We start from the raw sequence: 23,999 nt of genomic DNA on the forward strand, positions 1-23,999 counted from the left end.
GAAAGTAACATAATTTTAAATCCTTTTTTTATGAAAACGTTTTCATGTTCTATTTTCCTTCTCACAACACGCGTCATGTGCATAACAGGTTGTATAACCATCAGGATACATGGTGTTACCATCTCCTAGGCACCTTTATGTCCGTTTGAGCTCCGTTTAAGCTGAAAATTGGTGCAAATTCCAATAACGACCCCTTCGAAACAACGACCCTTTTCCCGGGAACTGTGAAAGGTCGTTGTATCGAGAGTTGACTGTAATTGTTAAAAATCATTGGTGGAATATTTTTTTCTTATCCTATATTATTCATATATAAGATAGGCAGTCCTTCAACTGAAACAACATGCATGTATTACTTCAACAATTCTTATGACAAGGACCTATAACTTCGCCAATTTTCAAAACACACATACTTCATGTACCATCAACATGTTGCAAAAATAGACTTGCAAAGGTTCACAGACAAGTATTGGACAAGTGATTCATGTATATTCTTGCACTTTAATTTCTATAATTTCTAATGCAGTGCTATTGTTTATTTAGGAAGATGAGTAAAATAGAGATACAATATATTTAGATTTACACTATTTAATGAAGATTCTGTTACATCATTTTAGAGAAAAAACTGCCAGACACGTGTCTGCAAACCTTTGAAAGTTTTAAATTATTTACTTTCTCATGGACAGGCACATGAGCATTTTCAAACAATCAATCACAGCAATTCACAATGTAAAATTTGCTCAGCCTGTGACTATCATCATGTGTCTCTGTCAGTGAGAATACATGGGTGTCATTTTCAAGCTTGTTCCCAGTGATAGGAATGGTATGTTGCATCCCCCCCCCTTTCACAATGAGAAAAGTTACACTCATCTGGCCATGTAGTGTACTGTAGCAATTCTGCACTATTTCAATCAGTGTGTTCACTACATTAAAAATTGCTCACGTACCTGTGCACTAAAATGTTTATGATCTATATCTCCACTATTAGCAACAAAACAAAAGTTGAAAAAATGCACAGCTGAAGTTGTATTGACCTGTCGTAATAATAAAAAAATCATAGAAAATAGAAAAATAAATCAATAAGTGTAAAACAGCACACTTACAATTAACATTTTTTTTAGTTTTATAACAACGAATTAATCAAAGACAAAAGACACACTGTTCACAATAATCTTACAAATACAAGAAATATATATATATATATATAAATATAAAATATGAGAAATTAACATTAACACAACAAAAATAAACAAAATGCTGGACAATTTTTGGTATGAAGCATAAATATAAATTGATGTTTCGCAAATACTGAGTCACTCTACTTATCAAAATTGCTTCAACTATTACGACAAAATTAGAAACATTGTAATACACACACAAACACACTTCATTTGCAAAAACAACAACAACAAAAAAAAAAACACTTCTTTTGTAGAGATGAACATCATCTTGCATGAGAATGTGCTGAAGGAGGGAAATAGAGGATGGCAGCAGTAATGAGAATATTAATTACATTTACCTTGACTTACAATTTTGCCTCCTTAATAATGACAATGATTTCTTGATCATATCGTTTCTTACATAAAAACGAAACTCCATAGCAAATACAACTAACACTTTAGTTAAACTATTTTTCGGCATCTCTGACATCCATATTTAATTACAGTACTCTTTCCATCCATTCTTCATACAGGGAGGTTATTGCAGCATGCCACCGCAAGAGCTTCGGCCGCTTGCCGGCCCAGTCATGCAACAGGTGCCGGCAAATTGCGTAACAGATAGCCCGTTACACAAACCGCTTGTTTTGTAATGTTTCCACTTTTCACAATTATAGTTACAATTACAACTTAAATAAGCACGTACCTTGTCGTAAGGATGCTGGAAAAGGTGTCCTCTAAAATACAAATATTTCTGGCACTTTATTTTTGACATGTAATCTTTCTTAGACACCGCGAGAGCGTCGGTCGCTTACCGGCCTTGTCATGCATCAGGTGCCGCCAAATTGCGTAACAGATAGTCCGTAACAGAAACCGCTTGTTTTGTAATGTTTCCACTTTTCACAATTACAGTTACAATTACAACCTTATTTCAGACATCTAATCTTTCTTAGACATCTCTACTTTATCCTCGGTTGACAGAAAGGGAAGACAGCATCGCGGCGCATAAAGCAAACCGAAAGTGTAAAATTATATTTAAAACTAATAATAATGATGATCACTAACCTTCTGTGTTATAAATGATGTTGAAAATGACCTCCTTCAACACCAATACATTTCCGGCATCTGCGTATGAAATTCCTCTGAACATCCATAAGCTCCTCAGGTGTGATTCTGGCAATTTCTCTTCTTATATTTTCTTTTAAATCCTCTATTGTACGCGGGTTATTCTGATACACTTTGTTTTTTAATGTTCCCCATAAATAATAATCACAAGGAGTAAGATCGGGGCTACGAGAGGGCCACAACTCAGTACTGATAATTCTGTCCTCAAAAATCTCGGCAATAAAATTAAGTGATTCATAAGCAGTGTGAGCAGTAGCAGAGTCCTGCTGAAAAAATGACTGCTGGCATTCAATGTCCGTTAATTGTTCAAAAAAAAGTTGTAGTATGTCTCTTCGATACCTTTCACCATTGATAGTACCTTCATAAAAAATAGGCCCTATTATTATGTGCGCATTCAAACCACACCACACACCAATTTTTGCAGGATGGAGCGGAACTTCATGCACAAGGTCAGGTTTTTCTGCGCTCCAATAGCGATTGTTTTGTGAAATAACTCGGCCATTCAATTCGAACCAAGCTTCGTCTGAAAATATGATTAATTCTGGATTTACTCTGCCAGCAACAATATTATCCAGCATCCAGTTACAGAATCGAACTCTAGTCGCGTGATCGCGCGGTTGCAATTCATGAACCACTGTAATTTTGTAGGGTTTTAATCTAAGTAATTTAGTGGCATTTCGTGCTGAGGATTTTGAAATGCCTGTTTCCTGAGCAAGCCGACGGAGGGATTTTTTTGGAGTATGTTCAAGTCGTTCACCAATTTCGTCTAGCTTTTCTTCCGTAAGAACACGTCGTCTGGAAACACGTTTCTTAGGTTCAAGAGATCCTGTCTCTCGTAATCTTTTAACGAGGTTGTAAACAGTATGTCTGTCCGGAACAGGATTGCCAGGAAATTTTCTTGCGAATCGCCTGACTACTTTTCTGCAAGAGTTCGTTTTCACGTAAGTATCGTACATAAAAACTCTTTGTTCAAGACTATATTTGTTTGGCGGCATAACTAATGAATGAATAACAAATAACACGATAAAGCACTAGCACTTTAGCACACCAACTCAATAACACAGTATAAACAACACGAGTACTGATAAACGCAAACCGAAGTGAACACGTCTAAACAACTGGTAGCCGACAGCTGTCGCATTCGCGTAGTATCGAGAGGCTTCTCGCGGCTTACCACTACTCCGATAAGCCGCTGACGCTCTTGCGACATCTGAGGAATTTCGCTTCTAGCGTCGGCTCTATAGACACTGGATGGACCAAATTTTGAGGGAAGCACAACAAAAGACTACTCTATGAGGATATGTAATGCTCCTGCCGCAACTTTGAAAAAAAAAATATGGAAATTACGACGTTCAGAAATTTTGCGTAATTACGGGGAAAATAGAACTTTGGGATTTGGCCCCCGTTTCCCCCTGGACTCACAATTGTCGGAATTTACATAAAATGTTGCTTTTTGTTCATTCTTACATTTAGAATTTAAATTTCTTAAAAAGATGCAGTTGTTGAGCAGTTGTTGGGAGGTACGGGGATCGGTGCCCCGCACCTCCACCATGTTACGTTTAGGCCATTCGCCGGCGTAAACTGCTTGGCTGCAAGAGGCTGTGTGTATGAAGAATGGAATAAATTACTCTCATTGCTCTTTACCAATATTTAATAGAATCGCACAAGTGAGGGGGGGGATCACGCACGAGCCAGCAAGATATCTAAACACTGACAATAATAAACCCAAAGTGTCACCACTGTACCTGATTTCCTTCGAGGTTCCTCGGTTGAGTCACGACGTGGCGCTCTATCGGTCCATTGAAGGTGTCCTCAGTGGGTTCGTCCAAACCCTTTAAATGGACCGAATTAACACTGTCACTCGCAACACACTTCGCGCTTCGCTCCCTCGACCAAGACTCCCCCGGCGACCTCTCGTCACCCGGGGACTGCTGGCGTTTTTGATTACACAGCATTTTATTTCCGGCTCGTGACACAGTTATAGCCTTTTATATTCAGTTTATCCCATAGTAGCAAAAGGGGAAAAGTGCTTATTTCAAATGGCGCTCTCAGAAAGAAAAACGCACACAGTGTATGATCGCTACTTTACTTCAAAAATATTCACACGTTAAAATTAAGTGACACTGTTAAATAATTCGTTTATCTGCGTTTTCGTTTTGCATAATAATGTATACGTAACCTCCCCCCTCGAAAATCTTGGGCACGCCACTGACTCTAGTGTTCAAAAGGATTAATCTTGTGTTATCTGCAAAACAAGAGTCACGGTTTTGTTTATTCGAAGGCAAGACAAGAATGAAAAATTGAATCCTTTATGTTGGATGAGTCATTGCTGTCAGAAGCGATATGGGCAGAAATAAAGTGCCAGAAATATTTGTATTTTAGAGGACACCTTTTCCAGCATCCTTACGACAAGGTACGTGCTTATTTAAGTTGTAATTGTAACTATAATTGTGAAAAGTGGAAACATTACAAAACAAGCGGTTTGTGTAACGGGCTATCTGTTACGCAATTTGCCGGCACCTGTTGCATGACTGGGCCGGCAAGCGGCCGAAGCTCTTGCGGTGGCATGCTGCAATAACCTCCCTGTACATATATACATATATGCATAAATGTGGATATACACAGTTGGTAAGCTTATCCATACTAATCTTATCAAATGACTACAGTAGCTTTACTACTGATACTCATGCATGCAGTCCAGCCTCCTTAATGGCCTGCCAGTCCATGCCATTGAAAAAGGGATGGGCTTTTAAATTTTCAATGCCATTCATGCCAGAACCAAGTCGTTCTGTTGGATGGTATCTCAGAAGCTAAAATTTAAAATAAATGTGCATTAGTTTCTAAAGGAAAGTAAGGATATTTAAACTTCTAAATTCTTACTTAAATTATTTATGAATATGACACACATACCTACCTACTAGGGCTGAAGTTATACCAATGGTATCAGTAGTGGAAACCATATTGAATAGTTGGTCCTGGGTTCGAATCCCGGCCTGGGCATGGGTGTTTGTGAGTGTCCATTCATCAATTTCATCACGTTCTTACTCATCCCCATCTTCGCAAATTAGCCAAAAGTGGCACAAAAAGTGAAGTAAAATAGACTAAATCAATCAATCATATTGAATAGTTGAAATGTAATATCATAGACACCAGCTGATACTTTCCCAAAGTCCGATTGTCTTGCGTAGTTTGGAATATTGACAAGTGACACTTAAGTGGAGTCTATATATCCTGGAAGTTATGCAAAGCTCATAATTTTCATAACCTTTACAACAACATTGTGGGGAAAAAAAAAGATTTTCTCTGGTAGACTGCCACAAAATTTGTAAATTAAAATTTTAAAATCTTCAGAAGTGCATTGCCTTCTAAATTTCATGGAAACTATGCAAACTATTTTTGGAACATCGTGAAGAGAAATGGATTTTATGATTAAATGATTATCTCATGTGCATTTATTAATATTACAAAGAAAAACCCCAGTATATTGCTGTGATGTAGTTCCAGTTGAAACTTACATATGAAAATGTATAAATATTCTAATCCACTTTACATTGTTAATAGTTTTCAAGTATCAGTATTTGTATACATACACACACACACACACACACACACACACATATATATATATACAGGGTGTTTCTAAAGGTCGATTACAACGCTTGGGAGGTGATTCCTCACCCGAAAACAAGCAAAAAGTGTGAGTTCCATTTTTACGACTGAGGCTTCGTTTCCGAGATAGGAGCCTCACAAATGGTGACAAAGTGAATGTCACACCTAACTGGGATGAATACTATCACAGATAGAGAGGCGGTTCCAAGGGAATCATCAAGGAATCTTATGTGCTCAGTCCGGAAGTCACTATGAAAGTTCACTGCACGTATGCGTAATGGAGTCATCAAAGAAATTGGGGATTTCCAGCAAGAACAATGCATGGAAAGGGTATGTAACGCAGCAAGAAGGACTGTGATAATGAGGAATGCATTAAAGACAACACATCCCGACCTCAAACATCAAAACATGAGCATGGAACACAAAATCCGAAAAGTTGAGCATGGTTGCATACCCCAGTTACATGCGAGGAATGAACGAATCATGTCATGTGGCATACGAGAGACACATTACTCCACCAGGAGGAGGGAAAGAAAAACACAATATCAGATGATTGCGACAACGTGTATTTTTACACGCGACAACTACGTAATACCCCTCCCCCCCACACACAACAAACAACAAATGCTACAATGTCTTACGCATAGACAGTGCATGTCACTGTACACCAACTGAAGATGTCACTTTCACTACACAAAGGGGGTGGGGAGCAATACCAAGAGTGTTCCCACGCGATCACTGTGACGTAAAAGAGACCAGTTTTGGAAGCGCTGCGCAGGCAAGTCTGGCTCTCGTAGTCTACGTTTGACCTTCATGACTGCTGTACCCGCGAGAGGAGCTCGAAGGGTTGGTTCTCTCCGGCAGTCGTCCCAGTCGTGTTGCAGGTGCTGGGATATGATCAGCAGTTCGCTCTAGGTTGTCATACACATTGAAGAGTACTAGTATGTTGTATTGAAAGAAGTTGACATGGTGGAGTGGGCAAGTCACGCCTTCTTTCAGGTAGTGGACAGTAGACTGTGTGAAACGGGGTCAGTGTTACCACCGCGGCAAGAAGTTGGAAGACCCCAAAGTGTACGCACACATCAGTTTGCAGAAGATGTGTTAACAGCGGTCGCAGAACATCCTGGCACCAGTACGTGCGTGCTTGCTCGGGCACGAAACACGTCTCATGTGAATGTTTGGCGAGTGTTGTCAGAGGAAGGAATGCACCCTTTTAAACTGCAGAAAGTACAAGAACTGTTACCTCGTGACTTTCGCCCTTGTATGGAGTTTTGCCAATGGATGTTGCATCAGCTGGACACAAACCCTCACTTCGGGGCAAAGGTATTGTGGACAGATGAAGCCATTTTCACCAGGATGGATGTCTTCAATAGTAGAAACAGTCATGTCTGAGACTTTGACAACCCACATGCACTTTTTGTGGCCCATCAACAGCACAGGTTTTCAGTGAATGTGTGGTGCGGGATAGTACATGATCATTTAATTGGACCATACATTCTCCCTGTTCGCCTGAATGGTCGCACGTATCATGCATTTCTTAGTGAGGTTCTGCCTGAAATGTTGGAGACCGTATCTTTGGCACTGCGGCAAGAAATGTGGTACCAACACGATGGGGCACCAGCTCATTTCGATCGTACTGTACGACATTTCTTGCATGACGTGTTTCCGCAATAGGTTCATTGGTAGGGATGAGCCTGTGCCTTGGCCACCGAAGTCGCCAGATCTCAACCCTCTCAATTTTTTCTTCTGGGGAGAAATGAAAACCCTCGTATACGACACACCTGTCACATCAGCTGAGGACCTCGTTGCTCGCATCAATGTCGCCGCTGCGACGGCAGCAGATACACCTGGCTTGTTTGCTCATACTCGACAATCCTTGATTCGTCGCTGTCATCTCTGTGTGGAAGTGAACGGCAGACATTTTGAAAACCGTCTGTGATTATCGCCCTCGGCAAATCCCAGTGAGAACACTATTGGTATTGCTCCCCACCCCATTTGTGTGGTGAAAGTGACATCTTCAGTTGGTGTACAGTGACACGCACTGTCTGTGCGTAAGACATTGTAGCATTTGTTGTTTGTTGTGTGTGTGTGGGGGGGGGGGATATTACGTAGTTGTCGCGTGTAAAAATACACGTTGTTGCAATCATCTGATATTGTGCTTTTCTTTCCCTTCTCCTGGTGGAGTAATGTGTCTCTCGTATGCCACATGACATGATTCGTTCATTCCTCGCATGTAACTGGGGTATGCAACCATGCTCAACTTTTCGGATTTTGTGTTCCATGCTCATGTTTTGATGTTTGAGGTCGGGATGTGTTGTCTTTAATGCATTCTTCATTATCATGGTCCTTCTTGCAGCGTTACATACCCTTTCCATGCATTGTTCTTGCTGGAAATCCCCAATTCCTTTGAGGACTCCATTGCGCATGCGTGCAGTGAACTTTTCATAGTGACTTCCGGACTGAGCACATATGATTCCTTGAGGATTCCCTTGGAACCGCCTCTCTATCTGTGATAGTATTCATCCCAGTTAGGTGTGACGTTCACTTTGTCACTTTTTGCGAGGCTCCTATCTCGGAAACGAAGCCTCAGTCGTAAAAATGGAACTCACACTTTTTGCTTGTTTTCATGTGAGGAATCACCTCCCAAGCGTTGTAAACGACCTTTAGAAACACCCTGTATATATATATATATATATACTCTATGTGATCAGAAGTATCCGGACACCCAGCTGAAAATGAAGTAAAAGTTTGGGTAGCCCTCCATCAGATACACTGGCAGTCAATACGGTGTTGGCCCACCCTTAACCTTGATGACAGCCTTCCCACTCGCAGGTATACTTTTAATCAGGTGGCGGAAGGTTTCCTGGGGAATGGTAGCCCATTCCTCGCGGAGCGCCGAATTGAGAAGAGGTACCGATGTGGGTCGGTGTGGTCTAGCACAAAGTCGGCGTTCCAAAATATTTCCGAGATGTTCTATGGGATTCAAATCACGAATCTGCACAGGCCAGTCCAATAGTGGGATGTTCTTGTCGTCAAACCACTCCCCAACAAGCCCTGCAGTATGGATGGGTGCTCAGTCGTGTTGAAAGACACAATGGCCATCCCCGAATTCTTCGATAGTAGGCAGCATGAAAGCGGCTAAAATGTCAATGTAAGCTTGTACAGTCACGGACACTGCCGGCTTGTAACGATTCCATTGAAAGTCAATGTATTCATTACAAGCTGGCACTGTCTGTGACTGTACCACGACATTGTAACGTAAAGCATCAAGGGGGCCAAGCCCCCTCAGAAGAAGCATGACCACACTGTAACCCCACCACCCCTGAATTTCACTGTTCACACTATACAGGCTGGTAGATGTCGTTCACCATGCATTCGCCACACCCAACAATCGGATTGCCACATTGTGTACCGTGATTCATCACTCCACACAACGGTTTTCCACTGTTCTATGGTCCAGTTTCGACACTCCTTGCACCATGCGAGGCAGAGTTTGGCATTTGCCTGTGTGATGTTTAGCTTATGGGCAGCTGCTCGGCCATGGAAACCAAGTTGCCGCACCTTGCACCGAACAGTCACGTTGCTTTGAGTAGATCCTGATGCAGTTTGGAATTCCTGTATGATGGTGGCTTGCGCTGTATGACCCTCTTCAACACTCGACGGTGTCTGGAGGTCAACATGGCAGGTTGGTCTGCACATTTTTGGGTTGTACATGTCCCTCCATGTTTCCACTTCACTATAACATCGGAAACAGTGGACCTAGGGATGTTTAGGAGGGTGGAAATCTCGCACACAGACTTCTTACACAAGTGGCACCCAACCACCTGACCACGTTGAAAGTTCGTGAGTTCCTCAGACTGTCCCATACTGCTGTCTCGCACTGTCTGCAGACTACCGAGATCGCTGACCATGTGTTCCATGTGGTAGATAGCAGTACTGTGTCGCCCTCTATGATAAACACATGTTTCACAGTGTGTCTGGATACTTTTGATTACAGAGTATATCAATAGCCTTTTTTCCAAGCATTTTAGAAATTCCACTTGACAGGTTAAAGCATACTGATACCTGCATATCAGTTGACCAATAAAATTGCTGATCATTCTGTGATAATGTGGGACAATTTGCATTCATCTGCATGAACTATTGAATGAGCAAAATTATTGGCAAATGTATGAATAAACCAATATAGCGAAAAGTCGGCAACAGCCTACCAACAGAGTACTCATCAATCTGTCCAATATCTACTATACACACACCAGGCACAAGCATGGACAGTACACTACACAGAAACGTACCTCAGTAAGGAGGGAACCAGCTTCAACAGACACATATTCAGGAATGTTTAAAATTGTGTGGCTCTGAATACCACCAGGGTGGCAGGAATACACAGTCTGTAAATAAAAGCATTCAAATCAGTAAATACAAAAATTGGCAATTTTAATAACAGGTATTATTTATGAAACCATTGTGATTACAGATAAGCAATGAATAGATTCCAGTTGATTCAGAAGGAAGTTGTATTTTGCTAAACAAATTATCAATTTTTACACAAGTGGTACACTTAAAGGTGGTAACTTTGTCTTACATTCTTCTTTTAGATGTAAATTTGCAAATGGTAATCCAGCAACAGCAATATATCTTTCTCTTAGAAAAAGAAACTCTATATTTATATAAGGGTTATTTTTTAAGTAAGGTCCATTTTGCAAAAAAACAAAGTAAGTGAATGTTTTTCAAAAAAAAACTTTATTTTCTGAATTTACATACGTTTCTCTATTTTTCTACATAATTTCCTTGCCGGTTTAAACATTTATCGTAACGAACTACGTGTTTTTGGATACCCTCCTCTTAGAACTCTGCCGCCTGTGATGATAGCCAGTTACTCACGGTCGTTTTAACTTCTTCATCAGTGTTTAAATGCTTGCCGCCCAGGAAGGTCTTCAGATGGCGGAAGAGGTGGTAGTCGCTAGGCACAAGGTCTGGACTGCATGGCGGATGATCGAATACCTCACAGCCGGTCAAAGTGAAAGCAAAACAGACACTTTCAAAGAGCAAGATCATGGCAACTGTGTTTTGTTAGTGGACTTTTTGCCGCAAGGAATAACAATTAACTCAGCTTCCTACTGTGAGATCCTAAGAAACCTTCGTCGAGCAATCCAGAACAAATGGCATGAAATGCTGTCAGCCTGCGTCGTACATGACAATGCAAGGCCACATGCTGTGACTCAAACTCAAGATCTGATCAAATCTTCTGGCTGGGAGGTATTCGATCATCTGCCACACAGTCCAGACCTTGCATCTAGCGACTATCACCTCTTCCGCCATCTGAAGACCTTCCTGGGCAGCAAGCGTTTAGACACTGATGAAGAAGTGAAAACGACCATCACAGGCGGCAGATTTCTATGAGGAGGGTATCCAAAAACTCATTGTTCGTTACAATAAATGTTTAAACCGGCAAGGAAATTATGTAGAAAAATAGAGAAGTGTATGTAAATTCAGAAAATAAATGATTTTTTTAAAAAAACATTCACTTACTTCATCACCCAACAAGTGACCATTGTCTTTTCTTGTTGATTAATTCCTAAATCTTATTTGTACCTTTCGTATTGCCCAGCATCTCCACCACGTAACGAACTGTGAAGTTCGTGGGATCTTACCTAGAATGTTAACCAATTAATCAATGGGTGATGTAAGCTATTCATCATTCATCCTCTGATGAGAGCACTCTTCATTGGCATGACGAGTTAACGCTTGGCAATACGAAAGGTACAAATAAGGTTTAGGAATTAATCAACTAGAAAAGACAATGGTCACTCGTTGGGTTTTCTGAACCTTTGAACCTGAATCATGGCTGGGTGTTAGGATAGTTACCTGTCTATCTGATGTATGAAGATAATTACGATGAATAGAAATATACTAAGTCCTCTGTTGGCTTCTCTATCGGTTGACCAGAGCGTCGTCTCACTTCTGCTCCACTGCTCTCCTAACCTCTACTCCCTTCTCAATTCCAATCCAAAGTCAGTCCCCTCTCAGCTTGTCTCCCCTCTATATTCCCTAGGCCATTGAGCTCTTCCTCCATGCCGAATTGTGTTTTTTAATTGCCACTATGCAAACCGCTGACTCCATAGGCAGAAGAAACTACCTGTTTCCTGAATAGCTCAGGAGGTTTGCATAGCACAACACTGTGCATTGTTTACATGCCTCAGAGGCTGAGACAACTGAGAAAAACAAGTGAATGCCCTGGTCAACGTGAAGCATTCAGAGAGGCTTTTATAAAATAAACATATAATCTTAGGGATTGATACGATATAGCGAAATGGACCTTACTTAAAGAATAACCCTCGAACAATTAACTCAGAAAGGAGTTGAAATTTATTGTACAAAAAAGACTAACTTACCTACACCAGGTATGATGCATGATAATTTTTTATTTATGTTAAATTTCAACTCTTTTCTTTCACCTGGGCATTGATTGAATAACATAACCAGATGTCTGGCACACCTGGTACTTTGACATGACCAATGTTGCCAGTACATCTTGTAAATTCGAAAAAAAAAACATATGTTTTCATGAATATGTCACAATTAACTCCATAAATCATCTGTAATGCATAAAATGCATAAAAAAATTATCGTTCCTTCATCAATTCGATAAATACCCACAAAGAACATATATAAACTTTGAAATTATTGCAAGTGACTCCATAGCTGTCTTGTATCCATGTTTTCCTTTACTTCGTACAAAAACTTCTTTACACCTTAGCAACTTTTTCCCCACACTGACTGTTCATGTAGAGAATCATTGTCTTGTTTAATGTTTATCGAAAAAGACAAAGTTAATATTCACTTCAAGGTTCATGTCTCTATAGCTTTTCGTACAAAAGTTATGTACATTCAAAGTCTCAGTTTGGTGACTTTTCACTTACTAATATTAACATGGATTGCTGAAGTAACAACCTGAGGAAGGATTGCATCTGAAGAGCTAAATGTCATCACAACAAAAAAGGAAACAATGGTTTTCATGTACAGTATGCACAAAAACATCCACCATAGAAATGCATCTGATTTTGGGACACCATACTATGTTAGCACTGAGCATGCTGCAAGGAGCATAAAATGAGGTCAAATATCACTGTCATCTTCATGTTTGCCAGCACACTGAAATTTATAAAATAATTTGATTGGGACAAAAACTTCTAACACTTTTCTTTTGTAATGCTGTAAACCATAAATACATACAGAAGGTCGATCCATGTATATGTGTCCGATTTTGGACTAGCACTTACCTTATGAAAATCCACGGGACCACCATCGGTTGGCCTCAATGTGATAACCGTGTGTCTTGGCAATAGCCCTGCACCGTAACTTCCATTGTAGGAGGCTACAACAAAGTACAGGAAGTGGAATCTTCTGCCATTCCTCCTGCCACAGGCCCCGGAGAGTGGTGACATAACGAGAGGAAAGTGCCTGTTTCAGTAGACCAAACCCACAGAAATCCATAGGACTCGCATCCGGTGACTTCACCGGTATATCGTGAAATGGAATAGCCCGAATGCCGGTGTCTGTTGCCATCTGTTGCAGAAAGTTCTGGGTAGAACAAGATGTATGTGATGAGTCCTTATCTATATGCACAGCAACTTCACTTATGGCATTTCCATACAAACGCGGCAGATCATCTGTATAAATTGGGGTCAGGATATGCTGCTGAAAGAACACAGAGTTCATTTTACAGTTTTTTGGGACCTGATAAATAGTTAACTTGCTTTGATAGGTGTATCCCGCGACAACCAGAAATCCCTTCGAGAAAGTTGCTTTGCAATGATGGACGAAGTCTGGATGGCATTTTGCAACGCGTGGAGTGTACATTATGGCTTGAATTTTGCCACAATCTGAAAGATAAATCCATGCCTCATCTAGTGTGGCCACAAACTTCCACTTGTCCTTGGATAAATGGCGTTCATAGAGGCGCCTGCTGTTGGCCCTTCTCTCACACCCATGTGCCTCACTGAGGTAATGTCCATGACTTTTAAAGACCTTCTGGAGGTTTAATTTCTAACACAGTGCACACTTGCTTTCTTGTCCCCCTGGTGGGCGACTGAATAGCTGGAACCTCGTGGTTTTTATGACGCTTGATTATGTTCTTGATAGTCGTCAAACGCAAGGCGCATCCATGTTCTTTGCACTATTTCTGAATTTTCAACACCAAATATTTGGCGTGGAAAAGTGCAACTACGTAGTCCTCCCAAAAATGGTTCACCTTAGGAGCCATGATGCACACAACACACACTCGCAATAGTGCCATGATACTACAGGCTCTAACCGTCCTCCCGCACTTTTAACTGCTTGGATCGGTTGATTCTGTGCGCAGGGGTGACGGTTCAAAATCGGACACATATACGCGGATCGATTTTCTGTATTTATGGTTACTTTCCCAGATACTTATTTCGGATACATTCCATTCAGACATGCTTGGTTTCTATTGCCCTTCACTCCTTCAAAAATGAGTGGAAACCACTAACCTGTCCTGTAAGCAGTTCAAACAATAGTGATCCAAAACTCCACCAGTCAGCTGCATCTGTGACATCTACAATTCCATTAACTTCAGGAGCCACATACAAGCTTTCAGTAGCTTCATTATTCACCACCTTATCTATTCCACACCAATGGCACATATAAGTAAGCAAAACATGGCCTTTCTCACCAAGTAAGACATTGTCTGGCCTTAAGTCTCTGGAAAGATAAATATATTTAATCAGGAAAATTTAACTAAGCTTGCAAAGTAAATAGAAACGTGGAACAGTTGAAACAAGACACGTATTCATACTTAACTTACAGATGCATTCTTATCTAATTTCATAATGTTTGAGATGATTTTACAATTTCATGTGCTGATCACATTTCAAAAGTTACCCATTACTTTAGGCCAAAGACTGCCAATATTTAAGGTGATGAGGACCAATTGTTTTAGAGAACCCTATTAATAATGTAATTTTAGTCTACAGTAAGGATGTCAGGACCACACCTTGATCTTTATGTAGCTGAAACATGTAAAAATATATGTAAGGAAACTGAAATGTGTAATAATATTTTTGTACTTTTCAGTTTTTTCTTTCACAGAAGGATTTTCATAGAAGTTCATTCCCTTTTGCATTGTATATATTGTTTGTAATGTAACTATAGCAAACATATGAAAAGTACCAGAATATTTTCATCCAGAGAATAAAGGACAGATTTCATTACAATTATTATTATTATTATTAGTGCTGGCAAATCAAAAATGGCTACAGCCATATACATACCTACATAAAATGCCCAACTGGTGTAGGGTTTCAATTGCGATGACTAACTCTGCAGCCCATACTCTGATGCTGGCTTCAGGCAGGCGAGGTTGTGGAATGTCAATCAATGACTGAAGCCGAGACACTGGCCGACTAGGTTCAAAGCTACCAGATGCATTCCTGGCCCTTCCTTCAAACATATCCTGTAGATAGGGCCACATATTTATGGTGAATAAAAGTTCAAGATTTCAGTACAAAAACTGAGCACATTTCGGGATCAAAAACCATGTATAGAATGGAATTTTGGTATTAAAATGGTTTTTAAATTTGATTTAAAAACTATACTTATTACACAAAATAAACATTTTATTTCTAATAGCACATTCATGTAGTTATCAGAGTACTAAGTTTATTCCTGAGTAAAGGAGTCTATTTTTGATTCTCAAATATTTACAGCTGAATTAATCAATTTTCCATGATTTACATAACTCACAAGATAATTCTGACATCAGTAAATAATCTCTAAATTTCCTGTTCAAAGAGTTTATTTCACATTTTGCATCATTTCATGGTAGGACAACATACGTCACAACAAAAACATGAAAAATGAATGTTATTTCATACTTCGTGTTTCCATCAAAAACAAAATATGCATGACTCTACCTTTAGAGGTATTAGACGAATATCAGAGTTCTCTCCAGTTAATTTGTTTTTTTAAAGATCAGTCACATAAAGTGAGATTCAACTAAGAGCCATGTGGACAAGTCAATCAAAATAATTTACACCATGTATAAGTTAGACTAGCATTTTGCTATGTCTTCAACTTGAACAAGATATCAATGTGTCACTTTAGATCGAATGCTGTCTCTGAAATTAGGCTAGTTAATTTATATTGTGTTGAGCCATTATTTGGTAGGTCTATCAAAATTCATCTTTATAGCTTATAGCTTGGTTTTTCTGAGATACCGATAGTGAGATGGCTAAATGGGTGGACAGACAGCCGGATATGATTGTGGATATGGATACCTTTCTTATAATCAGGTTTTTCTGATTCATACCATCACTGTAAAATGGCCTATAGGATAATCACTCATTAATCAAATACATTCTACAAGAAACTGTGTAAAACATAAAACTGTAATTGTGTATACTTTAATGTAAACATGTTCCTGTATCAATTAATTGTTAAATATTTAGTTGAACATTGGTTAAAAAATTTTCTGGGCAAAAATCCTGACGCCTTGTCATATTGAAAGAGATCTAGTTTTGAAATTTAGACTTTTAGCTCCCAATAAATGTTCATTAATGGTGAGAACTGACAGTTGATTAATAATATTTTTTTCACAAGTAACATGGAATTATTATCACTATTACTTTTTAAACATGAATTGAATTTTAACAATGTTTGTGCCTTTAATATAAATAGATATTATGCCGTAGTAGGCCATGAATGAAAATGTGTGGGGTGCAAAAAAGGTTATCTAGGCAACTGCATGGAAATGCTGGTTTCTAATTTACAATCAAAAAATGTTTCACCTATTATTATTAACAATAAAGGCATGTTGTGTCAAAGCTGTGCAAAATAACTTTGTAGTCACAAAATTATTTTTACTGTCATTATGACACTTAGGTCATATGTACCTACACAGAGACAATATTTAAAGAGCTATGTTGTTCTACTTACATCACAACTGTATCTTCTCTCCAATCTTGACCTTGAATGAGAATTTACAGACCGTCTTCTACCTGAAGAGTTTCTTCTTTCTTTCTTCTTCTTGGAACTGACAGAGAGATCTTCAGATTTGCACTTTTTAAAGATCTTTGATGTTCTTGTTCTGCATGAGCCTTCAGCATTATCACATTGTTGTTTATCTACTTCCTTGGAACTTAGAGGATTAACTGTCACCACTAGAGGTCCTTTGCCAAGAAACTGAGGAATATCACTTTTGTCCTTTACATCACACTGCACCACACTAGGATGACTAGAAACGTCAACTTTGGTTTCAGGACCATCTCCCTCCCCTAAATGATTAGAATGTGGAAATGATTCAAAATTATTGTTCTGTTCCTTTGGTTTCTCAAAGGAAATAGATTCACTTTTCTGCAAAGTCTCGTTTACGGATTCCAACAACTTTTGAGAATTTTCAACCAGGTCCTTTGTGTCCAGCTTTTCAAGATTTCGCCACGAAATGCCCACCTCGGCGGAATATTGCTGCACGGGACTTGAATCATCGGTTGTACTAGAATCCAATATGTTGCTCCCATCACCATCTCTTAAACGGCACGGTTCACTTGTCTTACTGTCAACCTCTAGTACCATCTCCTTACAATCTTTAGCAATTTCACGCACACCACCCTTAACTAAGCATTGGTCATCTTTGACCTGATCGTGTTCCTCACAAGGTGTGTCTGCAAATTCCCCACTGCCTCCTTTCAAAAAATTAAATGGTTTCTTGATAGCAGATGTCGTGTAATCACGAATCAACTCCAGATAGCTATTTGAATGATCCGATCCTGTAAGCATTTGATTGCCACCAGTGACAATAGAAGAAAGCAATTCCTTACTTTTTGCACTGGTATCGCTGTCACAGTTTCTTCCAAGAAGCTTCTTTCCTAAGTACGCATTGTCTTTCATTATGTTTGGCAGGTTACTATCAAAGTCTGAGGCATTTTTGTATGGTGACTTACTAGGGCTCAATGGCGCAGTCTGAAAGTATGAACTAACGTGATCCCACAATTTTCCTCCACTGCAAAAATAATAAAATAGGTTTGCTGAGAATGAACAATGTTTAAATTAAATCTGAACCATTACTTTCAGAATAATAGGGAAGAGATGAAATGACTGTCAGAAACAAATCACATAATTAAATTTCAGAACTTCAGTCAATTAAAAATTGCAAGTATAAGAGAGATAGACAGAATGCCACTTTTGCTCATAGCTATGTTAATCCAGTATTAGTAGAGCCACATATTTATGGTGAATAAAAGGTTAAACTTTCGGTACAAAAACTGGGGGCATTTCGGGATCAAACGCAGTAATAAAATGGCATTTCAGTGTTAAAATGGTGAATACAACTCTAAATTTGATTTTAAAAACTACACTTATTACACATAATTAGGGTTACCAGATCGCTGTAAGGGAAATGTAGGACATGCTGTCCCAAAATGTAGGACGCAACACATTCTCAATAAATAATACATACTTCTATAGAACACGTTAGGAAGTGGTAGAAAAATGACACTTTTCAGTTTTTAAAGAATTATTTCCAAACGAATGTTTAATCAAACCATATATTGATGTTAGAGTGGATAGTCAAACTCGTTGAAATTATAGGGACCAATACCAAACATTTTACAGACTTTATGAAAAAATAATTCTCTCGTGAGTCTGTTGTGCTGATGGTAATGAAAGTACTCTCTAAACATTTGAATTATGACCTGTAATGGCAAACAAATATTCAGCAATTATTGTAATTTAAAATGGTTTCATCTTGGGTAGTTTTTAGTTCAATAACAGGGTGTCTACCAAAATAATACATCCAGAAATCTTGACTTTTTCTGGACTTTTCTAGATCCTACTTATGTAAAGTAGGAAATTAGTAATTAAGAAAATAAATATTTATTTAATGAAAATCCCTACCAAAAGGCCAGTTAAGATGAAAACTGAAGCTGAATTTAAGAAGAGAATTAGATCTGCTATTTCGTATTAATGCATCCTGAACTGTGTTTGGCAGACAAGCGAGGCTTTGGCATCTGGACTCACAGCCAGTATAATCTTATGTGGGGTTTGTGTCGGTTGCCACTATATGTTTATTACTATCCATTCATCCATCTTATATTACCATCATTCATCCTAATCTTCGCGATTAGCCGATGGAATAGAAAAAAGTGAAGTAAAATAAACTAAATCAACCAATCAATAGCAAAAATTCTTGACCACAAGAATAATTTATTGCCTTTTTAGAGACTTCTTGACCTACTTGTTGATTTTTTACTTGTTCTTGACTTCCATGACTTTCTTGACTGGCAGACATCCTGAATAACTTTGTTCTCTATACCCCTGCTTTACAATCAAATTATATTGAATAAGAATGGGCAACACCTTGTTCCATCAGTATAAACCCTAAGGGAAGAAATTCTGCTCAGGCATTAAACAGTGACGTTATCAGAAAGTGGTCCCAAGACTTTGTTCATTAATTGCTTCCGTTTTCCCGTTTGTTTAATAGTAGGACAAGCTTTATTCTTTTTGTGCAATGAATGAATCAAAATAAATTTCACTATTGAGTTTAGAAGCGCAGTCCATAGTCTTGTAATTTGCATGACTTTTTTCTGTTACGTATTTTCCTAATTAATATTATGTGACGCTCAAAATGTAGGACGTTTATGATATTCTTCAAATTCCTCCCGGATGCCGGACATAAGGCTAAAATGTAGGACATGTCCGGGAAAATCCAGACGTCTGGTAACCCTACACATAATAAACATTTTCTTTATAATAGTACACTTATCTAGTTATCAGAGTATTAAGTTTATTCCTATGTAAAGGAGTCAATTTTTGCTTCTCAAACATCTACAGCAGAATTAATCAATTTTCCGTAATTTGCATAATTCACAGGGAAATTCAGACTTCTGAAAATGTCGCATCAGTAAATAAACTCTAAATGTCATGTTTACAAGTTTATTTTGCATTTTGCATCATTTTGTGGCAGAACATGCTAGGAAAATACACCTCACACTTTTTTTTTTTTAAAAAAAAGAAGAACATTACAGTTTCATTTCACATTTTGTGTTTCACCACAAATGAAATGTGCAAACCTGTAGGCATTAGTCAAAATATGTTAATATAATACATTACCTAACATTCCAAGATTTTTTTTCTTTCTTTTCTTGAACCTACCTGATGGCATAGTAGAAATATTGTTCTGTGCAAATCAAGGAGTCACAGGTTCTATTCTTGGTTGTTTGTACCCCCAATTTAAACTCTACTGACAGTCTAAATTAGCCTTTGAGCATTAGGTGGACTCAAAACTTATTTTGTTTTTGACCTGCCATGTTTCATAAAAACTTTCATAAAACTTGTAAGTTACAGCAATAGCAAATACATTTACTGGAAAGATTTACATTCGTCACTCCCATAATTTTTTATTACAGATGAGACGGTTTAATCAATACTCTATCAGTACCAGCTGATATAGGCATATCAGCAAATTTACATATAATTTTCACCTATCTGGTATTTCTATAATAACCCATAACTTAATGTAAAATTCTATCAAGTTGTTACTATTTTTATTAAAATAAAGGTACAGTCAACTCTCGATTCTACGACCCCGGGTATAACGACCCTCTCGAAGTAACAACCCTTTTCCCGGGAACCGTGAAAAATTTAGAAAAAAATAGAAAAATTTGGAAAAAAAAAGTTGAAAAATTGAAGGAAATCGGCCGAAAACTGCGTTGTCTTTTCCTCCACTCATTCCCTTTACGAGTGCTCTACCGCGTACAATTAGGCCTGAACTAAAAATAGACACCACCACACCATGCTTGAGTCATATCCAATAGCACTTGACCTCTGCCCTCCCCTCCCTCAAGTGCACCAATGTTACCTTGCACCCGACGGCCGCTACCCAACGTGCCAGGCTTGTTTTGCCATGCTTTCTCTTGGATACGCGAGAAGAGAAGATCGAATGTGCTTGGATGTTATTTTAAATCGACTTGACTTGTTTCCTTGTCCTATACTCCACGAGGCCTTAAAAAGATCGCTTCGCGGGCTTGCAGCAGGCAACAATATGGGGGGTTGTCTGCGAGAATCAATCAGGTCCGCGAATGAGCGAGCCTGGTTGCCACAGCTAGCTTGCTGCACCCTTCTGGAAGGATGAGTGACGTCTGCCTCTTGCTATCTCGGCCTGTTTGTTCGGCTGAGGAGCAGACGACACGAGAGTATAGGCAACAGTGTGCGAGCAACGTCTGCTGTTAGCCCGCGAAGCGCTCTTTCTAAGGCTTCCTGCAGTATAAGAGCTGCTGAAAACTCACGGGGGAGGGGGGAAAATGACTGCTGGACTTGCAGTCTTTGCCAATGTGTATGGCAGGTCAAGCTCTTTCATCGATAAATACATCACCTTGAGAGATCAGAGCGCAGGAATGTTCGAAAATACAGATGCGTGGCGCCTGGAAGTCTGGCCCATCTGTCCAGCTCTGACCTAGAGTTCACCAGGTTCCCGTGAGTGAGCAACTTTCGGCCTTGTAGCCAACAACTTCCAGTAACCACTTTCATTCAAAACGTGTTCTTTGTTCCCTGCAACTCTTCATAAAAAGCGAAATTGTTAGAGATAATCAAAACCACATAGGTGAAGTAAAGATCGTCAACCCGCTTAATGTGTTGTCATCCAGGTTTCCACAAAAGTTTACTTCGATCTTACGTGCATCATAACTCCCGTTTCCCACTTCATACGTTTTCCTAATTGTGTCGATGTCGTAATATCTGCAAAAAAAGTGTTCCGTTGGCTGACTGACTTCTCCCTCTTTTTCTGTCAGCAAACGTAGGGGTGGGGGGGGGGGCGATGCAGATTGTTTCAGCCATGATTTTCTTGCTGATGCGGGCTGATTACAGGCGAGAGTGGAAAAGGAACCACCCCTCTTCCTTTCCTTTGACGTCTAAAATGGGGCAACCAGTTCTGGATATATTCTTGAAAACAAACAAAAACCATAGAACAATTAAAAAAAAAGTGACCCTCTACCCTTTCCCCAGCTCATTCTCCGCCACTGGTCTGCACGGCAATGTTGATAATTGCAGATTTCAGTTGTTGTTTTTTATTTATTTATTATTATTATTTTAATGCTGTTGTCTGCATAGGAAATATTGCCCGTATTATTGTCTGTTGCATGGTAAAACGTAAAGCAAGGGTCATTTCTTTCTTCTTTACACTGCTGTTAAAAGTTCCGTCTTCGACAGTTGCGTTATCTTTAAAATGCTGGGACTTTTCTCTTCCACCACCTGTTGCTCGAACTTCCAGCCGGTCTCCTTGTTTTTACGATGCAGCTGGCGCCAGTGTTTTGTCTAGCGTCTGCAAAGCTCTTGCTTGCCGATAACAGCGATGACTCATTCAGCGCGAAGGAAAAAGTTATTGTTTTGAATCTCGCAAAGCTGTTTTGATTTGACGATAAAGAAATTCGATCTCCAGAAAGGAAAACAAGAGTTAAAATAACTTCATGTTCTGCGCCTTCTGATAAGCAAATCTGTAAATTTAATTTGCATCCGCTTTTCTTCAGAACCATTCATGTGGAGGAAAAAAAAAAAAGTGATCAATGTAGGAATGGTTGCCGAGACTGATTAAAAATACATTATTCAAGGGGAAAACGTTTGGAGGGGTGGGTGTTTGACATCGAGAATACTCCTAAATCCAACATTAAATCGTCGATTAGTCGATTAACGTGAGAGTAAATAACGATCTACCATTTTGATATGTGAAAATGCGCAGTTACATAAAGCTTGTTTTCAGTTCATTTTATGCTGATGGGCTAATCGGGACTAAATATACAGTTTAAAGTGAAATTCAATTCCAAACCCGAATGATTATCGACTGCCACGCTGTTTAATGACGTGTCCTAGAATACGCATTGGGTGAAAACAGATCGCAAGTTGCGAGTTTTCTTTTTCACGCTGGATTACAATGCAAGTCAAGGAAGGAGTTTGGACTGCTCCCTTGAATGGGGAAGGAGGGTGAATGAAGTTGGTTGAAGGAAAGAAAAGTGACTTTTTTTTACGATGTATTTTACACAGCGGAACCAGAACGAAAATTACAGCCCTGCCTTTATTTTTTTTTGTCAGGTACCTAGAGAGGTTGTGTTGTTTCTCCCGAGAGATCTAATCTTACCAATTAATCTTGTAACAGACAATGCTCCAGTAGACCGGTATAAAATCCAACATTCATTCTGCCCGATTATCTCCCGACTTTTGCTGGCACCAGTCTGACTGGTGTCAAGATTCTTTGAGTTTCGCTTGCAATAAGAGAGAGATTGTTTTCCTTTCCATTGGTCTCAGTGCAAACGGGTTTCTCATGAACTAGAATTGTAAGAATTTCCTGGAAAAGCAACGACTGTGCACAATTGAAACAAAGTAACATTAAATTCTCTTTTGTGAAAACTTTTTCATGTTCTATTTTCCTTCTCACAACACGCATCATGTGCATAACAGGTTGTATAACTACCAGGATAAATGGTGTTACCATCTCCTAGGCATCTTTGTGTCCATTTGAGCTCCCTTTAAGCTGAAAATTGGTGCAAATTCCAATAACGACCCCTTCGAAATAACGACCCTTTTCCCGGGAACTGTGAAAGGTCGTTGAATCGAGAGTTGACTGTATAATCATATGCATTTTTTATAATGTAAACACCAACAAACATTGTTTCTTTTTTAAAGCAAAAATCTACTGCAGACATCTGGTGATGTACAATAAGGATGTAAATGATTGATTCGAGACTTCATGGAACATGAGAATCAGGGTGATAAAATATGGGCATGTTACTGACAAAACACATACACTATTATTAACAAGAAAATCTAAATTAACTACTATTATCTTGCATTGCTTATTATTATTTGTTATGTTTTCTTTCCAGTTGCAGGTAGATTTTAGTGATTGGTTTTAAGAGAGGGTTCCCAATAATTTAAAAAAATTGAATTCCCGAACTTTGCAAGGTTTTCCACATACTTTCAAATAACTACCAGAAAACACTATAATGCTTTCACATACTAAATAAATAAGTGTTATGACTTCTACTTTGCATGTTAATCAAACAAATCAAGTTTGTTCAGCACTGTTGAAAACAAAGAAACTTT

General features: G+C 39.0%; 1 protein-coding gene across 1 annotated transcript in view; it reads right to left on the reverse strand.

The window, feature by feature from the left end:
- Nucleotides 1–4,871: 4,871 nt before the first annotated feature.
- The window catches only part of LOC145985125 (ribosomal protein S6 kinase delta-1), a 62,177-nt gene continuing 43,049 nt past the window's right edge, over nt 4,872–23,999 (reverse strand). The window contains exons 11-15 of the mRNA XM_083118765.1: nt 16,848–17,910; nt 15,185–15,366; nt 14,405–14,615; nt 10,184–10,279; nt 4,872–5,089 (exon numbers count right to left, since the gene is read on the reverse strand). Coding sequence (XP_082974891.1) covers nt 4,964–5,089; nt 10,184–10,279; nt 14,405–14,615; nt 15,185–15,366; nt 16,848–17,910 — 1,678 coding nt within the window. The 3' untranslated portion in view covers nt 4,872–4,963. The remainder of the gene's footprint in view (nt 5,090–10,183; nt 10,280–14,404; nt 14,616–15,184; nt 15,367–16,847; nt 17,911–23,999) is intronic.

The sequence above is a fragment of the Lepisma saccharinum genome, chromosome 3 (genome assembly GCF_977018435.1).
Source record: "Lepisma saccharinum chromosome 3, izLepSacc3.1, whole genome shotgun sequence".
Lineage (NCBI taxonomy): Eukaryota > Metazoa > Arthropoda > Insecta > Zygentoma > Lepismatidae > Lepisma > Lepisma saccharinum.